A 19,902-nucleotide genomic window follows, 5' to 3' on the forward strand; every position below is an offset into this window, starting at 1 on the left:
TGGCTCACGACCATCTGTAATAGGATCTGATGCCCTCTTCTGGTGTGTCTAAAGACAGCTACAGTGTTCTCATATACATAAAATATATAAATGAATATTAAGAAGGAGATGAAGGAGAAAAATTTGAAAAAAAATAATAAAGGATGTCCCAGGCTGACTCCTGATCTGGGCTTCATTCTGGTTTCTAAAGAGCTGGATGTACTGGCTGGTTTTGTGTGTCAACTTGACACAAGCTGGAGTTATCACAAAGAAAGGAGCCTCCCTTGAGGAAATGCCTCCATGAGATCCAGCTGTAAGGCACTTTCTCAATTAGCGATCAATCGGGGAGGGCTCTTTGTGGGTGGTGCCATCCCTGGGCTGGTAGTCTTGGGTTCTCTAAGAAAGCAAGCCGAGAGCAAACCAGGGGGAGCAAGCCAGTAAGCAGCATTCCTCCATGGCCTCTGCATCAGCTCCTGCCTCCAAGTCCCTACCCTGTGTGAGTTCCAGTCCTGACTTCCTTTGGTGATGAACAGCAGTGTGGAAGTGTAAGCTGAATAAACCCTCTCCTCCCCAACTTGCTTCTTGGTCATGATGTTTGTGCAGGAATAGAAACCCTGACTAAGACAGTGGGAGACTACATTTTCCTCCTTACTGGGCAGTGAGCTAGGTGGTTACATTTGGCGGTTCTCTACGGCAGGGGTCCCAAGTAGCTTACCCTTTGCGTGAATACCCAGGCTTGAAGGGGGCACTACAAGAGGTGCCCCTGGAATGCTGACCCAGGACAGGAAAGAAGACCCTTCCTCGCCTCAGCATTTGGCAGCACCTGTTCTTGTCGTCCTTGACATTCGAGCTTTCCTGAGGTGGCAGGTTAATACCATTTGACAGAAAAGACAACTGAGCTTCTCTGGATGGTGGCAGTGCATGCCTTTAGTTGAAGCACTGGGGGAGGCAGAGGCAGGTGAATCTCTGTGAGTTCAAGGCCAGCCTGATCTACCGAATGAGTTCCAGGAGAGTCAAGGCTACACAGAGAAACCCTGTCTCCAAGAAATAAAAGAGAAAAGAAAACAGCCTCTGATATTGGGGGCTTCACACAAGGTCAAATGGGTATCTAGAACCAAATTTGGAAGCAACTCTCAGAAGAATCTACTGGGGATGTACTGTGTGTGATGACAGGTTGCTAAAGCCATCACAGCCCATAGTTTTCCAAGTAAGATCACCTCCCCTGCAAGGCCAAGTTGAGACAGACTGACCCGGCAGATGGGAGCACCCTGAGGTTCTTCTCTGAATGCCTCACATACATAAGTGCATAGGCATACAGCACCCTGTAGAGCAATACAGAAGACACATATCTTAGGCTCCCAACAACTGTCTGTAGTTGAAGTCGGAGTCACAGTTCCCCAAAGACATGCGTGATGGGTAGCTTTGGTCTCCAGAGCTGCTCTAGAATATAAGCTCATAGAGGACACAGAGACATTGGTCTGCTTGGGTCCCAGAGATGGGTTCAAAGGTCAAGGGTGCTCAGCAGAGGTCAAGGCTTCCTGGATGGATCTCTAAACCTCTCTCCTCCAGGATTCTGGATGCTGTGTCAGGTGAGATCACCAATACTGAGATCACAGTAGCGTGAGGAGAAATGATAACAACACAGTCAGAATTAAGGTCCCTAGTACCGTGCCTTTGAGTTCGAGAAGCCCTTGGACCTGGGCCAGTGTTCACCTGGGAGATATGGGACTGTGTCCTCTGGCTCTCGCCGTCACCCTCTGTCTTGTCGGTCAGCAGCCCCTGCACCTGGTACTCCAGCACGTAGCTGTCAATGAAGCGCTCCAGCTCCTCGATCTCCTGGGAGCGGCTGCTTCCTGCCTCAGAGGAGGCTGAAGCTGCTGAGGAGTTCTCCATTCCTCGGGCTCAGGGACCGGGGCCGGCTGCTGGGAAGAGGACAGACAGACAGCCTCGGTGAGATGCTGCTGGAGGCCAGGACAATGCCCCACTTGAGAAATACGCATCACTCTTGGAAACAATTTGGTCTCCCAATGCCAGAAACATTAGTGGGATTCTGGCCGATCTTTAGCATATAGAATATGCTGAGTTCCCACTATGATGAGAGGGAAACTGAGGCCAGAGGGAGGCACAGGTAACTTATCTAATTGCCTAGCACGCTGACTTGTGCGGTGTCTGGGTTAGTGCTCATTGCCTGTGAGAGCAGATGGTAAACCTAGACCAGCACCCAAGCCTTACTGTCCAGCTTGACTTAAAATCCTGACTTTAAATCCACACAGAGCAAAATAGACACCTTCCCTGGTGTAGGAATTGGAACATCCCAGATAGAAACACCTTTAAGAGGGACAATCCCTTCAGGAAATGCCTCCCATCGAGAGGGTTCTTCCCCTCTGGTCATCAGACTGTTGCATATATCGCTGTGGCCTGTGGGCCTCAGGTTATCAGCAGAATTCTATAACCTTGCTGTGGAGACGTGCTACATTGGTCTATAGGAACGGGGGGGTGCCTTTTACTGATGGAATGCTAAAACTTGGTGGGTTATCTACGTGACTGTGGCTGGGCCACATGTACTGCCTCGCTTTCCAGAAGAGTGTGACCATCCCAGAAGCCCCCTGGCCCACTCTCAAGTTCAACCTGACAGACAGAACCAGCTGTACCTGGGATGAGCTCTAGAGACTTCCAACAAAATTGTCTCCCCAGTCTATAGGAGCGCAAACCCACCACTGCCCTCTGCCACCCCTTGTCCCTGATAGTCACACTTCATCCATTATCTGAAAAGCCAGAACCCTTCTCCCTTCCAGGCTCCCCACCCCGTCCTTGCACGGACAGAGGGACTCCAGGCTTGATGGTAAAGGATGTATGTTAAAACTTGTCTTATGTCTCTTTCACCACCCAGGGACCCGTGACCCCCAAGAAAAGTGCTATGCAACTTGAACAATCAGCACAACTACATGCACTTTCTCCAGACTCCCCCTTTGCACAATAACAAAGCAGGTCTGAAGAGCAGATGCCGCGGACACTTCACAGGCCATCTGAAGATGCTCAGGGTAAGAGAGGTGAGGCCCTGAGCACTCAATGGGAGAACTGGTGTCGACATCGACATTCTCGAGCACTCTTCTGGATTCTGGATCACCAGTGAGTGCTTGGTTGCTAATAACCAAGAATCAGTGGAGTGTTCAGCTGTAGTACTGAAGCACTGAGACCGTGTGTGTGTGTGTGTGTGTGTGTGTGTGTGTGTGTGTGTGTGTGTACCTGCTGGGTGGCAGGCTCCTGACTTACAGAACTGTGGGATAACAGAAGGTGCTGTGGCAAGACCCAAAGGGGGGTGGTAATTCTTCACACAGCAGTAGGAAGATGGTGGTAGCAGCAGTGGGGGAGGGAAAGTGAAGGGGGTACAGGGGGAAAGGGTGATGGTAGGGTGATTGCCTGCTGCCCGCACTCTTTCAATCCCTACTTTCCAAACCTAGACCCTCTTCCACTTATGGAATTCTACAGCAGCGACCTAGACGCCAGCTGGGATCTCTCCAACTTCAGGCTTAATGGTGGTCTAGCAGGCAAAGGGATCACCCAGCCGTGGCTTCAGACATGACTATGAGATTCCTAATAATAGCAATGTGAATGTTTACCGCACCTATGTCACAGGCTGAGGCAGCCTTCTCAGCATAGATGACCCCTCCCCATGCACAGCATCTTCCCAATATTTACGAAATTCGCATAAACAGACTACTTGGAAGGGAAAAGATGGTCTCAGAGAGGCCAAGTAACATACCCATGTTCACAGGGGTTGGTGTGACTGTGTCTATACCCCTATAACCTGTCACCCTTCCTCTTACTTGCAGGTAGCTTGTGTGGGTCCTCAGGACATGTCTCAGTTTTCTGTCCCCCTACCCTCCCATTGAGCAGTTAATTCTAGTGGTGAGATATGTAAATGTGCATTTTATTCCCTGCCTGAGTACAGCCTGGGGAAGGGCAATGTGCTCAAGTTCAGGGCCTGGCCCTGTGCAGCTGGCCTGAGCTGGAGGGGAACCAAAGGGCCACCATCTAGAGCGGACTGCAGAGGAGACACCTGCTGACATAGTCCATACCTAATGCTGTGTCTGTTATTCCTTGAAGACCTCAGCCCTTACCCAGAGCTTCTAGGCACATCCAGAACTGGGCCTTTGCATGAACTTGACATGGAGTCCCCAGAATGGAGTGTAGGGTTGGCCTGCTGGGGCAGCTTGTGGGCCCCTCTAGGCACATGAGTGTCATGAACACATGTCCTGTGAGGAAACCAGACATGGCAACGATCCCACCTGGCTCACTGAGGTAAGGCAAAGAATTGTGATTCAGTTGGATCCTGCAATATTTTAGTTTTCAAAGGGGAGAAAAAAGGACTATTCCATGGGTACCTATTTATTCATTTTCACTCATTCATTCATTCATTCTTGCACACCTATTTATCCATGTGCTCCTTTTGGCCCCTACTAACCCAGTTGCTGTTGTCCAATCTGTTCCAGGCACAGCTGACAGCACCTGGCATCAGGTGCCACCTGCTTAGGGCTGTTCAGACTGTAGATAACCTACAGGACCCACCTGAGTCCTGTGACCTGGAAGTGGAAGGGTCCAGCACCTCACAGGGACATCTTATATAGGAACATAGCTCTACCTTTTGGCCTTTGATGACAATCCCAAGGTGGCAGCTTTGTGATCATTCAGTAGGCCTTAAGCAGATTGGGCCCCAGTTGTTTACAGTAGTGAGCAGACCTACAGTAGGCCTCTCTTGTATCCTGTCATATCCTCTCTCCTCAGGAACATAGTTTACAGAGATACCATCCTTGTCTTCTATGAAGTCACTCCTGGGAAACTCACCCCCAAAAGCAACAAGATCCCAAGCAGATGCCAGGCAGGTCTTTCTCCCTGCTCTCACGCTGCAATCTCCTATACCGTGTCCATCAGCTACTTGTCCACTGTGTTTAAATTATACATGGACATTTTTTCAAATATACAACTCAATAGCTTTAAGTATGGCCACAATGTTCTATAACTATGACTACTACCCATTTCCATTTCTGAAACTTTTCATTATCCCAAACTGAAGCCCTTCATCCACTGCACACGAATATTTCATTCCCCAGGCTTAGGCTCAGGCCCAGGCCCAGGCACGGGCCCTGGTTAACCTTACCTTCCTTCTGGCTCTATGACTTATTTATTCTTGGTACTTTGTTTATGTGGAGTCATACAACACTTCTATAATTGCTTTATTTCACAATGCACTCAAGGTTCTCTTATGGCTGGTGAGATACTGAATTACAGTAATCTATCATGTGTATTTACTCTGACCATCTACTACTCCATTAACTGGCATGTGGGCCGTTCTCACATCTGGCTGTGGAGAATCTGCTATGAACGTGGGTGTGCAACTATGTTTACTCAATCCTTTGGGACACAGACCTGCAGGTCCCCCCCCCCCCACATCTACAAGGCCAGAAGGGCGCTCCCACCACAGTGAGTGCATCTTTCCACTGCTTTCGCTCCTAATTCAGCTTCTAAGTCACAGTGAGGAGTGATGGGAGCACCTTATGTAGCTGGGTAGCAGGCTGAGCTAGGAGCCACAGAGGAGGAGGGTTCTGGTCTTCACAGAAAGTCAAAGTGAACAAGAAGGTTGGGACCATGCAAGAAGGAAAAGGAGAGAAGAGAGCGTAGAAGAGAACCAAGGACCCCCAACTCAGTCACTCAGGCACAGAACATGAAGAGATGCCCCTCCCAGGAGCTGGTCTCTGCAGTGAGTCCCTGGGACCTTGTCCTGCCCCTATTCCCTGCCAGGTGACGGATGAGGAGGACCCAAAAGCCAGTAGGAGAAAAAGCCCTAAAGCTGCATTTTGCTGTAAAGGCAGCAAAAGGGAGGGGGTTACCCTAAGGCTGCAGGCAAGGATGGAGCTGAAGCAGACATAGCACGAAGTAGGGGTTAGGGACCCTTGCAATTCCCAGAGAGAATGACGGGCACACCTATGTCTGTCTCGAAGAAGAGACATCCCTGGCTGTGTGCTGTGATCACATTCCAGCTGGGCCATACACATGCTGCAGCTACAGCCCCTCACTACCTGACTGCTTAAGATTAGAAATTTAAAATACCCACCCTCTAATGTAAAGATACCCTCCCTACACTGCATTCCCCTCCTTCAGACCCTTACAACCCAACCTCTTTTTTTTCCCCCCAGTGTTGTCTGCAGCTTCCATAAAAAGCCAGCACAAAGCATAGGGGTTTCTGCTGAGGAACCTATCTTTCCTTCTCCCTCTGGTCCTACCTGGCTCTGAACCCAGAGGCTCACAGTACCCTCCCTTGGTCTATTGGCCCAGAGACAAAGTTAACACTCACATCACAGGGCACCCTGTAGGCCTAGAAACAATAAGATAGTCTCCACCCTTCATTATCCTTCCACCCTCAACCTGCTCAGAATCAAAAGGCATTAGGTGCTGTAAATTTAGCCAATCCTTTTAAGAACAGACAGGCATTAGAGGCATTCCCCCTCCCCTCCCTGCTCAGGAATAAGCTAGGTGACCTGCAGGTCAGGAGAGGTTTGACTGCTGGGAAACCTGCCATTCCTGGGGAATCCATCCATTTTTAGGCCCCTAACTTCCTCAAGCTCATTCCCTAACCCCTTCAGCATCTAACCCACCCAGCAGAGTTGCTGGACCTCACACAAGAAGATACAAAGATCTCAAAGTCTACTTTCTTGGCTCAGTTTTGGCTTGAGCAGCAACAAAGGACTTAGCTCCCTTTGGGATCCCAGGCAAGCTGCAAGGGAAGCCAGAGTAGCTGCAAGGGAAGCCAGGCAAGCTGTAAGGGAAGCCACGGAAGCTGTAAGGGACCCTAGAAGTGAAGGGGGAGGGGTTGCTTGATGCTCCAAGGCTCAGAAGTTGGTGCTCTCCAGTCTGTGCTTGATCACAAAAGGATGTGAACTCTGCCTCAGGGTAATGTCTGAGCTTTGAAGGCAGGGGATCCAACATGGGTTCACTGAGCCATTTTTGTTAATAACAATCATCATATCTACCAAAGACTTCATCCCAACTTTGCCTGCACCACTTCCTAGAAGGCCTGGTTACTCAGAGCACCATACCCTTGGGTTCCCTACTCGCAGTTTGTTCCTGGTGACCATGTTACAAACGTGCTGGCTGTTGCCATCACATGCTAGTTCCCGAGATCCCCTACCACACAGAGCCAGCTAGAATAGCTTCACCCAGAATACAGCTGGGATGACAGTTCTTCGTGACTTGCCAGGCAGACATAGGCCAGTGTGATATATATAAAGCCTGCGGGAAGAGAGACATGGGCTGTCTGGGAGGGAAGATGCCCATAGCTGTCCAGAGGCAGCCATGGGAACCTTTTCTCTGTCAGGCCATCTCATCAGGTCTGTTCTCTAACCCCTCACAGATGACTCTGTAGAAAATACGATTTCCCAGGCAATCAATTCTTGATCCCTATTGTCTGGTTGCTATAGTTGGCGCTGGCCCAATGACTCAATATATTCATGTGTGCCAGAGGCACATAGGACGGTTCAGTGGTGGCCTGTGTGAACAGAAATCTCAGGTTCTCCAACCCCTGAGAAGTGGGAAAGTTCAGAAACACAGTAGTGGAGGTAGGACTTCAAAACCAGAGACATTTACTGCAGCAGGAGGTAGGACATCTATCATCCTCTGAATGAGGACTCCCCTGCTTTACCAACCCCACTTTAACCCTTTGTTACCCTAACATTGGGTAGGGTGTTATTCAGAATGCTGGTCTGTTATAAAACAAACGCCTGGTGCCATGATCACAGGATTAAAGAATGTGAGGCACCTTCATATACCCTGTGCTTCTAGAACTTTTGTTGCACTTGTCCATCATGATGCATTTCTGGGAGTGGGCAGGACCAAAAGAGAAGAGAAGCCTAGCAGACAGACTGGGTGCTCCCCAAAACTCAATGGGCACAGAGTCCCCATCATCATGTTACAATAAGTCCCGACTCAGTAGCTTGGAGCTAGAGAGCAAATTCTGAGGCTGTTTTTCCTTAAAACAGACTCACTACATACCCCAGGTTGGTCTTGAATTCCTGATCATCTTGCCTCTGTCTCCCAAATGTTGGGATTATGGGCATGTACCAACATGGATTTTGGGAGTCTATGTTTCTAGCCAGCTCTCAGGCTGCTGGTGGTGGCAGAGGACTAACTATCTTTAGGCTACCCAAGATCAGAGAAGCTGACTTATCACTCCCACCTATTCAGATATCCCGCCCCACCCCCTGGCATAGTGGAATAGCTGGAGGCTCCATCCTGACCTTTTGGCTAGGTAGTCATAAGATGTGAGCTCTCCTCTTACCATCCATGCGGTGTGCAGGGAGAGTTTGCACAGAGTAGGACCTCAGTGGGCTGAGGGAACTATCTCCTGGGGAGGGAGGTGGTCCTGGGTACTACCTCCACACTGTGCTTGTTCCTAAAATCTGGGATGCAAGGCTCTAGTGGCACTACGAGAATACAGCCTCACAGGGCACCCTGTGCAGATGAAGGGATCAAAACCTGCAGGTAAAAACACTTGCCGGAGGATGCACAGATGCCTCTTGCTATAGTCAGCCTAGACACAATTCACCCATCCGAATCAGCTCCCCGTCTCCTGGTGACGGCCAGCCTTTGTGACCCTCCAAGTGTAGATCTGGGTTACCATCATTAGCACAGAGTGGGCATGAGAGGGTGGGGAACACTCTATAGGAGACTAAGTCATCCTGTATGTAGCCCTACTATGTGAGTCAACTCTGGACAGAGCCCCTTTTGCTCACTGCTCCATCCTGAGAGCAAGGTCAGGGTGACTGGGAGCAGGCACCCATGAGAAGGTGTACAGACACAGGCAGCAGAAGGCAGGACTTGCGCTGTGGCCTCTGAGGGTAGCTGGTCTGTGCAGCTGCCATCAGTCCTGGAAGGTCTAGATAGAGAGAAGCTGAGAGAGGGGCTAGGTGATCTGTCATGACATCCTCCTTCCAGCCCAGGCCTCCAGCTGTGTTTCTCAAGAGAGAAATGTCAGAGCAGCAGCTGGGTCCAGGACACCTGAGGCAGGGGACTGCATTCAGGCAGGCTCTGTAGGTCCAGTCCCTGCATTATTTCTGGGATATCCCTACTGTACATACAGGTCTGCCTTCCCTTCAAATTCTCAAGGACCACAGGGGCCTCCACTTGCATCTGATATTGACCACCTCCCTTGGCTCGAAGCACAATGCCTCTGACACCTTATTATCCTCCCCGATCCTGTTACTCAGCCCTGGGCTGTTCTTAAAATATTTATGGGTCTTTATCTAGCCTTGACAAGACAGCAAGATCTTTGAGGTGCTGCCGTATCTTATACCTGTCTCCACCCCAAGTTCAGGCCTCCCACACACCCTAGCGTGGGCTTCAGGACCAGCTTCCTTAGTTCTCCTGCCAGTGGCCACTGAGATCCTGTTCTCTCCAGTCCCCTCCAGCTTCTCGAATGTCAAACACAGGACGCAGGGATCCTCTTGTCCACTATCTTCCTCCCAATCCATGGCTTGACATCTTCCTATAATGTCCCAGAGCCTCCTCAAGACTATCTATTACAACTAAGGAGTCCTGGACTCTTGTTGAGCACTGTACCCTACAGGTGCCGGGGGACATGGAGGTCAGGTACAACTGACCAAAGCTGTGCAGGGTCACCAGCCAGCCAAGTGAACCACACACTCTTGTTGGAGCCAGGTGGTTTCATCACTGCCTCTGCTCTTGAGATGGAAGAATATAAAGGGTATGGGATCTGATTGTACCACTGGTTAGCTCAATGCCTACTGCATACATAACTCTGGACTATCCCTCGCCTGCCTGCTTGTCTGTAAACCACGCTGATGAACATATGCCTCATAATGAACTGCAAGGACGAGGCACAATGATGCATGAGAGAGGGGCTCACCCCACCCAGGTACCCAGCAAGCCCTCATTTACTGCTGGACCTCGAGGCCACCTCTGTTCTCCCTCACTCTGCTTTTGCACTCTCTCTTGCCTCTGCCTCTTTGCCTCTGCCTCTTTGAACTACACACCCTTGGGTTTAGGGAATGTTTCCAGGAATACCGCACCCTCCATGAAGCTCTCCTTGACTACTGCTGCCAGGGAGCGCGATCTTTAAGGTCGCACCATCTTAGATTCCCCATGCCTTGACTGAGCCTTAAGTCTGATCCTCTCCCAGGTTACAAATCTGGGGTACCCTCAGTTCTGCCATGCTGCACAGACTCAAGAGGACCCAGTCTCTTTCTTCCCTGCACTCCAGGTAGATGGCTGCCGCTACCCCCGCCTCCCACTGGTGCCTCTGGATTTACACACTAAGAAAAAGAACTACCTGAGAGCGTGTTAGGAAGGGGAAGGGAGACCAAATGTGTCCTGCTGTGAACCCAGAAGGACACTTCAGGTTAGGCCTGAAAACTCTAAATGCAGTGGCCCCATCACCCAGGCCCTCCTCAGGTAACACTTACTCTCCAGTGTCCCTCCTGGGGTAACCACAGTCCCCCAGCTAGTTCTCTTTGTCTCTGCAACATCTTCCTGAACAACAGCCCAGTAGGATCAGTGGTTCAGGCCCCTGGGTCTCAGTGGGGCTATACCACACAGGAGGGTCCGCTGGTCTTCAGTATCAAGAGAAGACACTGACGGTGTCAAGCCAAGAACAGTACCCATTTCTCTCTCCTCAAGCTGTCCTCTTGTCACCTGGACCCTCGGCTCACAGTGGCTCTCAAAACAGCTCTTCAGTGGTTCACAGGGCCCACTGGCCTCTGCACAGGTACATAGTTTTTTTGTTTTGTTTTGTTTTGTTTTGTTTTTTTCTTCTATCATTGTGATAAAACACCTTGACCAAAGCAACTTCTAGAAGGAAGCCCTTCTTAGGGCTTACTCTTCCAGAGGGGAAAGAAGTCATCACTATGATGGGCACTTGTCAAGCATGGCAGCTGTAGGATGGAGACGAGAGCTCACATGGTGAACTGAAGCAGGACTCAAAGTAAACAAACAAGAAATTGTGAGGGCTCTCTCTCTCTCTCTCTCTCTCTCTCTCTCTCTCTCTCCCTCTCCCTCTCCCTCTCCCCCTCCCCCTTCCCCTCTCCCTCTCCCCCTCCCCCCCTCTCTTTCCCCTCCTCCAATGCCATACTTCTGCCAACAAGGCCACACTTCCTCAGCCTTCCCAAACAGCTCTTCCAACCGGGGACCAAGGTTTCATATGCGGGAGGCTACAGGGGACATTTTCACTTAAACCACTACACACACCACCCCTCAGATGACAAATTCATCCTGCACACCAGCACAGCCACAAAACAGAGACACCTGCAGCTCTTAGCCACCCTTGGACTATGATGTGTTTTATCTGACTGAGGGCTTAAAAAATATTTGAGTGAATATCTATAAATCAAAAGATCTCGTGCAAGTATCCACATTTCGACTTTTCAGAAGGTCAGTCAACTCTGGCCCACCTTTTCATACTTTAACAGTCAGCTGATGGGAAGGCATATCGGTCTAGTTAGACCACAGTCAACCTACAGCTTGCATAGGCCTGGGACCCCATTGTTACCTCCCCATTGGCCACAGTCATCAGGCACACGGCTCCCCTCACCCACATGTTGCATGCCTGGACCTCCAGATGTCCAAGTATGACAGTGTCCAGCGAGAGAGTAAAAAGAGGTCGCCTATGAGCACAAAAATGCGTGTGCCCCTAAGAACTTGGAAATAAATCTAGAGCAAGTTGGAAGTGACGCCCACTTGACAGTCTATACAGAAATATGCAGAGAGCTCACTGCTCTGAGAAGAGAGTGGGCAGCTATTTTCCTTTACAGGGTGGCTGGAGGAGCTGTCACTTGGAGGCACTGGGCTGGCACCATAGAAGAAAGCCACCATAGAAGGCAGTCTGCTTAAGTTCTGTCCTGGGACAGAATGTTTGCTCCGTCTGGGTGTCCTCCCTACATTCTCCTTCATGTCCCCAAGCTCAGCACTGCTGAGTGGGCATTGTAGCTGGCTCTAGAGAAACCAGAACCTAACATATCTCTCCCCTTGGCCACTGGGAGCCAGAGCTGAGCTTGCAGACATAGTTCATCTCTGGGTGCGTGCTGCTGGGTTTCCAGAAAACAGGAAACAGCCAGCAGGGAGCTGATGCTTTTTCTCCATGGTAGCAGCAGACAGGTTGCTAATGAAGAGAGAGAGAGACAGAGAGAGAGAGAGAGAGAGAGAGAGAGAGAGAGAGAGAGAGAGAGAGAGAGAGAGAGCCGGGAGACACAACACTGGAGAAGCAGCTTCGATGGCTCAGCTGGAGGCCAGCCTCTCTTCTTCTGGGTAGATTTTATGTATATCTTATACAATGTCTAGGCCCATCCGACAACTGAGGGCATCCCACGCCCAATCCATCCCCAGTGTGGCCATGTTGCTTCTTGGATTCTCTGTGAGCCCTGAAGAGACGATGCGGCAGGAACCTTGAATCCTGGGTTCCTGAACTGGCCTCTAGGCCGAGAGCCAGCACACTCATGCTACCGCTCTAACTCCCACCCACACGGCTGCCCTTTGAAAGCTAGTCCTCAGTATTGTGTTCTTCAAACACTGCTGGCTTCCAAGCCATGTCCCCCCTCTATAAGACTATACTTACTTCAAATAAACTCATAAATGCTTCTGCAATGTGGAAAGTAATAAATACCAATTTACAAAGCATTTCCCTTAGGCCAGACCTTGCATGACAATAATTTATTCTGCAAGACAGCACCACGACGCAGAGGACCATTTTTGTCCCCACTCTACAAAAGAGGTAACTGAGGCAGGTCGGGATTGGCCAAAGACCACCTGGTTCATAATAGGTTGAGTCAGACCAGAAACCCATACAGAATTGCTCCAAAATGTGACTCTTCTAACTAGAAAAGAGGGACTCGGAGTGCTATTCATTCCCCACTCTGACCTTTGCTCAGTAGCTACGAGCTAGACCCCCCTGTAGAGGGTTTTGGAACCATATCCAAGTCAAGGCTTTGAGTCCTTTCATAGGTGACAGAGTAAACTGTCACTAGGTAGGTGATCAGGGTTATCCCTGGATTCCTGGGAGGTGATCCAGATCTTATGCCTTCCTGGGGGTGGGGCTATACAGCCTAGTACAGATCAGATCAGTGAGCTTTTTTTTTTAAGGTTTATTATTATAAATAAGTACACTGTAGCTGTCTTCAGACACACCAGAAGAGGGCATCAGCCACGGGTGGTTGTGAGCCACCATGTGGTTCCTGGGATTTGAACCCAGGATCTTTGGAAGAGCAGTCAGTGCTCTTACCCACTGAGCCATCTTGCCAGACACCCCCCACCCCCTTAAAGGTTTGTTTATTATTATAAATAAGTACACTGTAGCTGTATAAATAAGTACACTGTAGCTGCAGTGAGCTCTTACTAACCCTGTGCCTGCAGGCAGGGAGAGCAGGCATGCTGCCTCCGTTTTACAAGGGAACCCCTGGAAGTGGAACAGTCTGTCCGGCTGGACAGGGCAGGCAGCATAATAACACAGGCTCCAGCTCCCGGCATTTGCAATATCATCAAGTCTAACTCGCATACAACATAAGCTGATGAATCAGTGGGTGTTCAGGTTGAGCTGTGAGGAGCCAAGGACTCAGATGGGTAAAGGAATAATCTGGGACAGAAAGTCTCAAGAACTCTAAAGACTTCCTCCAGAGAGAGGGTAGGAAAATTGAACTATCCCACAGACCACAAACATCACAAGCTACATTGTATATCTTGTAAAGACAATGTTTAGGGTCTGGCTTTTTTGGTTTGAAAAAAAAAAGTCTGTTGCTTGTTTGTTTGTGTTGGGTTTTATAAGAGAGAAAAAGGAGCCAAGGGTATGTTTGATAGTGGAAGGTGGAAGGGGTGCCTCTGCTGGCCCATGCTGAGGAAGCATCCCTTCGCCCTAACATACCAGCCATATGATGGATATAGTATGGAATAGAGTGTATTTAGGGCATGGGAAAGGGAGTTGAGAAGGGAGGAAGGAGAGGGGGTGGGGGAAGAGAGGCCAGCCAGGAATACAAGGAGGGAGGGGGGAGGGGAAGGGGAGAAGGGACAGAGAGTAAGAGAGTGAGGAGACCTGGCTATTGCCAGGTAACTGTGGGGCGGAGCCTAGAAGGAAGGCTAACAGTTTGTTTGGCTGGTTGGTGCACACAGGTGTGTGTGTGTGTGTGTGTGTGTGTCTGTGTGTGTGTGTGTGTCTGTGTGTGTGTGTGTGTGTGTGTGTGTCTGTGTCTGAGTACCAAGGCTAGAAACAGGCACCAATGTCCTCTATCACAGTCAGGGTATCTCCCTGAATCTGGGGCTAGCACTTTCTCTTCTAGGCTGGAAGCCGGCAAGCCCTAGAAAACCTCAAGTTCTAGGTGGTGGAACAGCACAGAGCTGGGCTGGATTCAGCCACCCGGATTCTGAGAGGATTCCTTTCCACACCCTCAGGCTGCCTCAGCAGGCAAGCATTTGAATCACCCAGCCCCCCTCCCCCCAACAATTTTTTTTTCTTTTTAGACTCACAGCAGGCTTTGAAAGTGACTACATGACAGGCTGACAGTGTGCTATGCATTCTGGGTCCAGTAGACTGTGTGCACAGGCAATGGGAAGGCTCGTGCCAAAGCTGTCCCCTAGACCAGCTTAGACACGCAAGTGACAAGTGATGAGGAGAACTATCGTCTACAGCTGCCTAAGTCAGCAGTCCCATGCAGGGCTCCCTTGACCAGCCACAGTTCTGTGTCAGACTAACAGGAGGCCACTAGTTGTTCTCCATATAGGACAGCCCCTGGGAGCATCCTCAGTATATTACCTACATATGACTAGCAACATCCTTGCTGAATGGGACCTCGGCAGTCATTGAGCCTGGTGTATACTTCCAGAGTCCATGGGTTCAGAAGATATTTATCTATCGTCCTGCCGGTCATTGGTAACATGGTAGTTAACACACAGTTCTTTTGTAAGCCTGGAACTGCAGCTATCCTCTCTCATGGCTCTCCAACCCATTCCCACGCCCCCACCCCCCACTGCCACCCTTGACCAGGCCTGAAACACTGTGGCAAGGGTAGATCTTAGTTCATTAAAGCTAAGACTCTCCTAGAGGCAGGGCTAAAGCCAGAAGGATGGTCCTCCTAACCAGAACATGTGTGCCCAGCATTGCGACCAGTGCCTGCAGGAGGAACACCTCATCCGCTGGCCAAGCGTGAGGAAGCGGCTCTCTGATTTCAGCAAGATTTGCCATCTCCCCAGGGATGCGCCTGTGTAGGAAATGTCATCGATATGGGACAAGCTGCCCTGGGATTGATGCCACAGGAAGCCACTTGGACTGGCCAGGAAGCTCAGTGGAAAGGCGAGAAGCAGTTGCTCTGTAAAATGAGAAGGGTAGACTTGTCCACCTTGCCTGGCACCAGCCGGATGGCCAGGAGAACGTTCCACATTGCAGGCTGGGGTGCAGTGATAGGTTATGACAAGACTGGGGACACTGAGCTGTCAGAACTTACGGGAGTTCTTGGCTCTGGCTCTGCCTGTAAATATCTGTCACTGCTTCATGGTGTGCTAGGCAGCGTCTAGACCCCAGGCTACCACAGTGAATGGAGACATGGCTCTGTCCTTCAGAGTGTTAAGGGGAAGCCAAAGCATCAAGAACATGGCACCAAATCCTGTCTAGAGCCCGGGGACACTTGGCAAGATGGGGCCAGAATAGTATAACCAGAGATTCCTGTGTGACCCTCCATAAGTTCTGCCCTCAGTCTTCCTATGACAGGTGTCCTTATAAAAAGGGACACTGAGGCAGACTGCACACAGAGAGAAGCCATGTTCAGAGGAAGGCAGACAGGTGAAATTGGAAGGCAGAGGACAGCCAGGCATGGGTGGTACGTGCTTATGATCCGGAGCTGAGCAGGTAGTGGCGGGAGGTTCCTGGGTTCCAGGCTAGGCTGAGGCACACAGTGAGACCCTGCTTAAAGCAAAGCAGGAAGCCAGGGCACACTGAAGTTTGCCATCAAAGCACCAGAAGCTAAGGAGAGCGTGGTGCAGACTCCTACTCCCGCTGCCAGAAGGATCCAGCTCTGCCCACACTTGACCTCTGTCACTGAGAGACCATAAGAGGTGGTTGTTTAAGCTGTATGTTGTCCTTTGTTACAGGGACTCCAGCAAACAAACACCATCTGTGCGCAGCATACGTGCTCACTCTGACCATGGCGATAGTTCCTATGTAGCCCAAACAGGCACCGAACCAGAAATCAACATTGCAAGCTATACAGAGGCACTTTAGTGCTTTCTTTGGGCTGGTATCCTGGGCCCCTTACTTTACAGAGCATGGGTTTTAGGAAGTAGAGTTGTTACTAACCACACTTTGGTCCTTCTTGGGTTCACATGAAATTCTTAAGCTCATCTCAGGGTGTGCTACTGGAGCCCAGGACCTGACATGCCAACTTAGCAGGTAGGGAAGAGCCCCAAAGGGCAGGGGGAAGTCTCTTCCACTGTCCTCAGAAAACAAGCCCATACAGGGGCTCAGATAAAACCCACTTTTGGGTAGGCAAAAGTACAGCAATCTATGTGGACCTGTGGGTTCCAGGCCCACCAGCCAGGTCAAAGAATATAACAAGAAATATTTCTAGGTGAGGAGAGCAGGTCAGAGCCTGGGTGAGGGGGGAGGCAGGGGGAAAGGAACAGTACAGAATATAAGAGGGCTCCTTTCACAATTTTCTGGCCTGACTCTGCTAGCTACCTGCTGCATAACTATCACTCCACAGACGGCCACACTGTAGCCTCTGTCCACTACAGCTAGGTCAGCTGACAGTTCCCAAGGGTGGCAATGTGGGATGTAGTCTCCAACTGTGGTGTCTCGGGTAAGCAATTCAGCTATGGAAGTTATAGGGCCCAGGCAAGAAAATAAGGGCCTTTCTTGTTCAAAATAAAAACTTCAAACTGAGCCTGATGCCCTGTATGTGCGAATGCACATGCGCATATATGTGGTGTGCGTGCTGGTGTGAGTGTGTACATATGTGTGAATGTGTGTGTGGATGCATGTCTGTATATGTGTAGTGTGTGTGTGTGTGTGTGTGTGTGTGTGTGTGTGTAGCAATACAAGGTGACTCCTGAAGCCTGCCTGGGTTCTCTGGTCCAAATACACTGCCCAGCACACAGTTCAGGAAGGGAAGACGGGTGTATCTGGTTGGAAGACGGCAGGGAGCCTTCGACACAGCACATATGTACTACTTCTGGGCCATATCAAATGACTGGTAGGAAATGGTGTTTCTAGAGGCATCTGCTATACAGTGCTTAACTAAATATCAGATATTCAGAAAATGAACTGAGTATGCTGTTAGCTGTACTAGGCCTGGGGACACCAGAGGCTGAAGCCCACCTTTGGTTCCCTCACCTCCGCTGATCACATCAACTGTACACTCTTTTGCTACCTAGTCGAGAGGACAAATGTCTTTCTTTTTGACCTTCTACAGTTGCAGAACATGGAAATAAATCTAGACTATAACTATATTTTAACTTCTGCCTGAGTGGCTAATAATATACTTCTGGCAACATGTTAAGAAAATACTAATACCAAAAAGGGTTGCCAACAGCCAGGTAACTTTGCATGGCTTCACCGGAGTCCTTTCAAATGTACTGTAAACTGGGCCTTTTCTTCAGTCTTCCAGGGGACTCCTGTGCTAGACTCCCTGCTCATCATTCATGGGTTCCCGTACACTTCTGCCCATGGCAGCTGACCCAAGAAACCTCCTCCAGAACTCCTTCCGAGCTGAGAGCTTCCAGCTTCCATTGGCACACAGTGTCAGCCGCTCTTGGCCACTGAGAATTCACAGGGTGGGAGGAGCAGCTAAGAACTTTGCGAAGGTCATCTGTGATTATGGTCCACTCCTCTGGGGGCCAGGTCATAGGCTGGGGCTTAGAGGGGTCAACCAGATTGGCTGTGGCCCCATTTGCTTCAGGGCCACTCAGAACGCCCCCTCCCTGCACTCCCCCCCCCCCCCCCCCCCAGTGTCACCATTGCCTGATCCATAGCAGGCAGCAGATCAATCAAGAGTAGCCCCAGGGACCTGGTGCCTTTCCTTTGTTCCCTAACCTTGAGGCCCAGAGCCAAGCCAGGGTGTGAGCAGCAGGCTTGGGCTCTGCTGTGCTGACAGCTTCATCAGGCTGGTTGCCACCTGCTAATTGCCTTCTTCAGCACCACAAGCCCTTTCTGTCCCTCAGACTGTAACAGTGATGAGAACTGTCTGTCACACGGGCTGGAGGCTCAGGTCCCAGTGTTTCTAATCTTCGGCTGCACTGATTGGTTGCTCTCACTTCAGGGTCAGTCCAGCGTCTGTACCTGGTTCTGGTCCACGTGGACTCAGAACTCAGGGATAATTTCCAAATCACCCCAGGGAGTTTGCTGCCTGGTAGCTGGAGGGCTTTATGGCAGCTTATTCACCGGCACCTAGGCTAACAGGGCAAGAATGAGCATAGCTCTTAAAGCCCACATGGAGAGGAGCACCATAGGAATCTAGAGGGAGCACCAAACCTAGAGGGAGAACTGAATTTAGAGGGAACACTTAATTCACCATAGGAATCTAGAAGGAACACTGAATCCAGAGGGAGCACCAAACCTAGAGGGAGAACTGAATTTAGAGGGAACACTTAATTCACCATAGGAATCTAGAAGGAACACTGAATCCAGAGGGAGCACCAAATCCAGAGGGAGCATCAAGTCCAGAGGGAGCACCAAGTCCAGAGGGAGCACCAAATCCAGAGGGAGCACTGACCACCTGCCTTCCTCGCTGACTTCACATGAGGGAGCAAACAAGGTGATGAGCACCAGGTGCCAATCACAAAGTAGTGTCCTTTAAACTGCCTGATCTCTCATCCTATGGTTACTGGCCAGGCTCCCCTGGGAAGAGACCGGCTTTCATACTATGGTGTAAATGTTAAGTTTCAACATGGGAGGCAAAGGATAAAAACTGGCATAAGCCAATGTGACCTGAAGATGGTACAGGGAGGAAGCAAGACAGCTGGAAAGGAGTTTTGTCTTTTCTGGTGTGGGTGCTGCCAGGGTGTTCTCCTAGGTTAGGCTGGGGCCTGGTGGATCTCTGTACTGGTGATAACATGATACCTGGCACTGAGGTTCCAAGGAAAGCCAGAGGCTTGGTGTCTAGAGACTTAGATCTAACGGTTCTACTATGAGTTAACTGTGACCTTGCGTGAGCTACTGCTTTAAGTCACCCTGGTTTCCATCTCTGTAAGACAGGAGGCCTGGATACTCCCAGACCCCTTTACAGTCCAAGTCTTCTAACTACGAGCCATCAGCTCCCTTCCCTGCTGCCCCATGGTCCGTGGATGGGCAGGATCGGGGAGGTAGGCTCCAGTTAGGCCTCATGGCCTGGCTGTGCAGCAGGCTGTCCTGGCTGCAGGCCAGAGCTCCACCATTTCTGGTTAGGCTGTGGCATCATCACAGGAAGAGTAGATTCCAGGCTAAATATGGAGCCCCAGACCCAGGCTTCTTCCACCTGCAGGCCTGGGCCTAAACCTCTGCAGCTGTCGACCGACCGCAGCGCTGCCTTCCAGCCGCTCCAAATGCTGATTCAGAAACTCTATGCACAGCCAAAAAGCCGGGCGGGTCAGGAGGGCCAGAGCAACAAAGAACTTCCAGAGACATCACAATCCAGCTGTGTGAGGCACACTCCTCTAACGGAAAATGGGAGCGTGGCCGCCAGCTCAACAGCTCTGAGGAGCAGAGTCTCAGAGCGGGCCACGAGGGAGCGGGTACAGTCTTAAATTGGGAAAGTCGCCTCCATGGGCCAGAGCGTGTAGGATGAAATACGAGATTCCACTCTTTAAAAGAAGACCATGTGACTTTAAACCTTATTCCCACCCAGACAATAGAGAAGCACCCTAGTGCTGGGAATACGGAATCAAGTTGGGTCGGAGTTTCCCATC

At 50.4% G+C, this 19,902-nt stretch overlaps 1 protein-coding gene across 6 annotated transcripts in view; it reads right to left on the bottom strand.

Moving 5' to 3' along the window:
- Positions 1-19,902, bottom strand: part of Ctif (CBP80/20-dependent translation initiation factor) — a 266,492-nt gene that overhangs the window by 204,236 nt on the left and 42,354 nt on the right. For 4 of the 6 annotated variants that reach the window (XM_006525973.4, XM_006525967.4, XM_006525968.4 and 1 more), the window contains one exon: positions 1,693-1,901. In XM_006525973.4, the coding sequence (XP_006526036.1) occupies positions 1,693-1,872 (180 nt within the window). In that variant the 5' untranslated portion in view covers positions 1,873-1,901. The remainder of the gene's footprint in view (positions 1-1,692; positions 1,902-19,902) is intronic. The other 2 variants (NM_201354.2, XM_030250483.1) reach the window with 1 other exon arrangement.

This window comes from Mus musculus, chromosome 18 (genome assembly GCF_000001635.26).
Source record: "Mus musculus strain C57BL/6J chromosome 18, GRCm38.p6 C57BL/6J".
Lineage (NCBI taxonomy): Eukaryota > Metazoa > Chordata > Mammalia > Rodentia > Muridae > Mus > Mus musculus.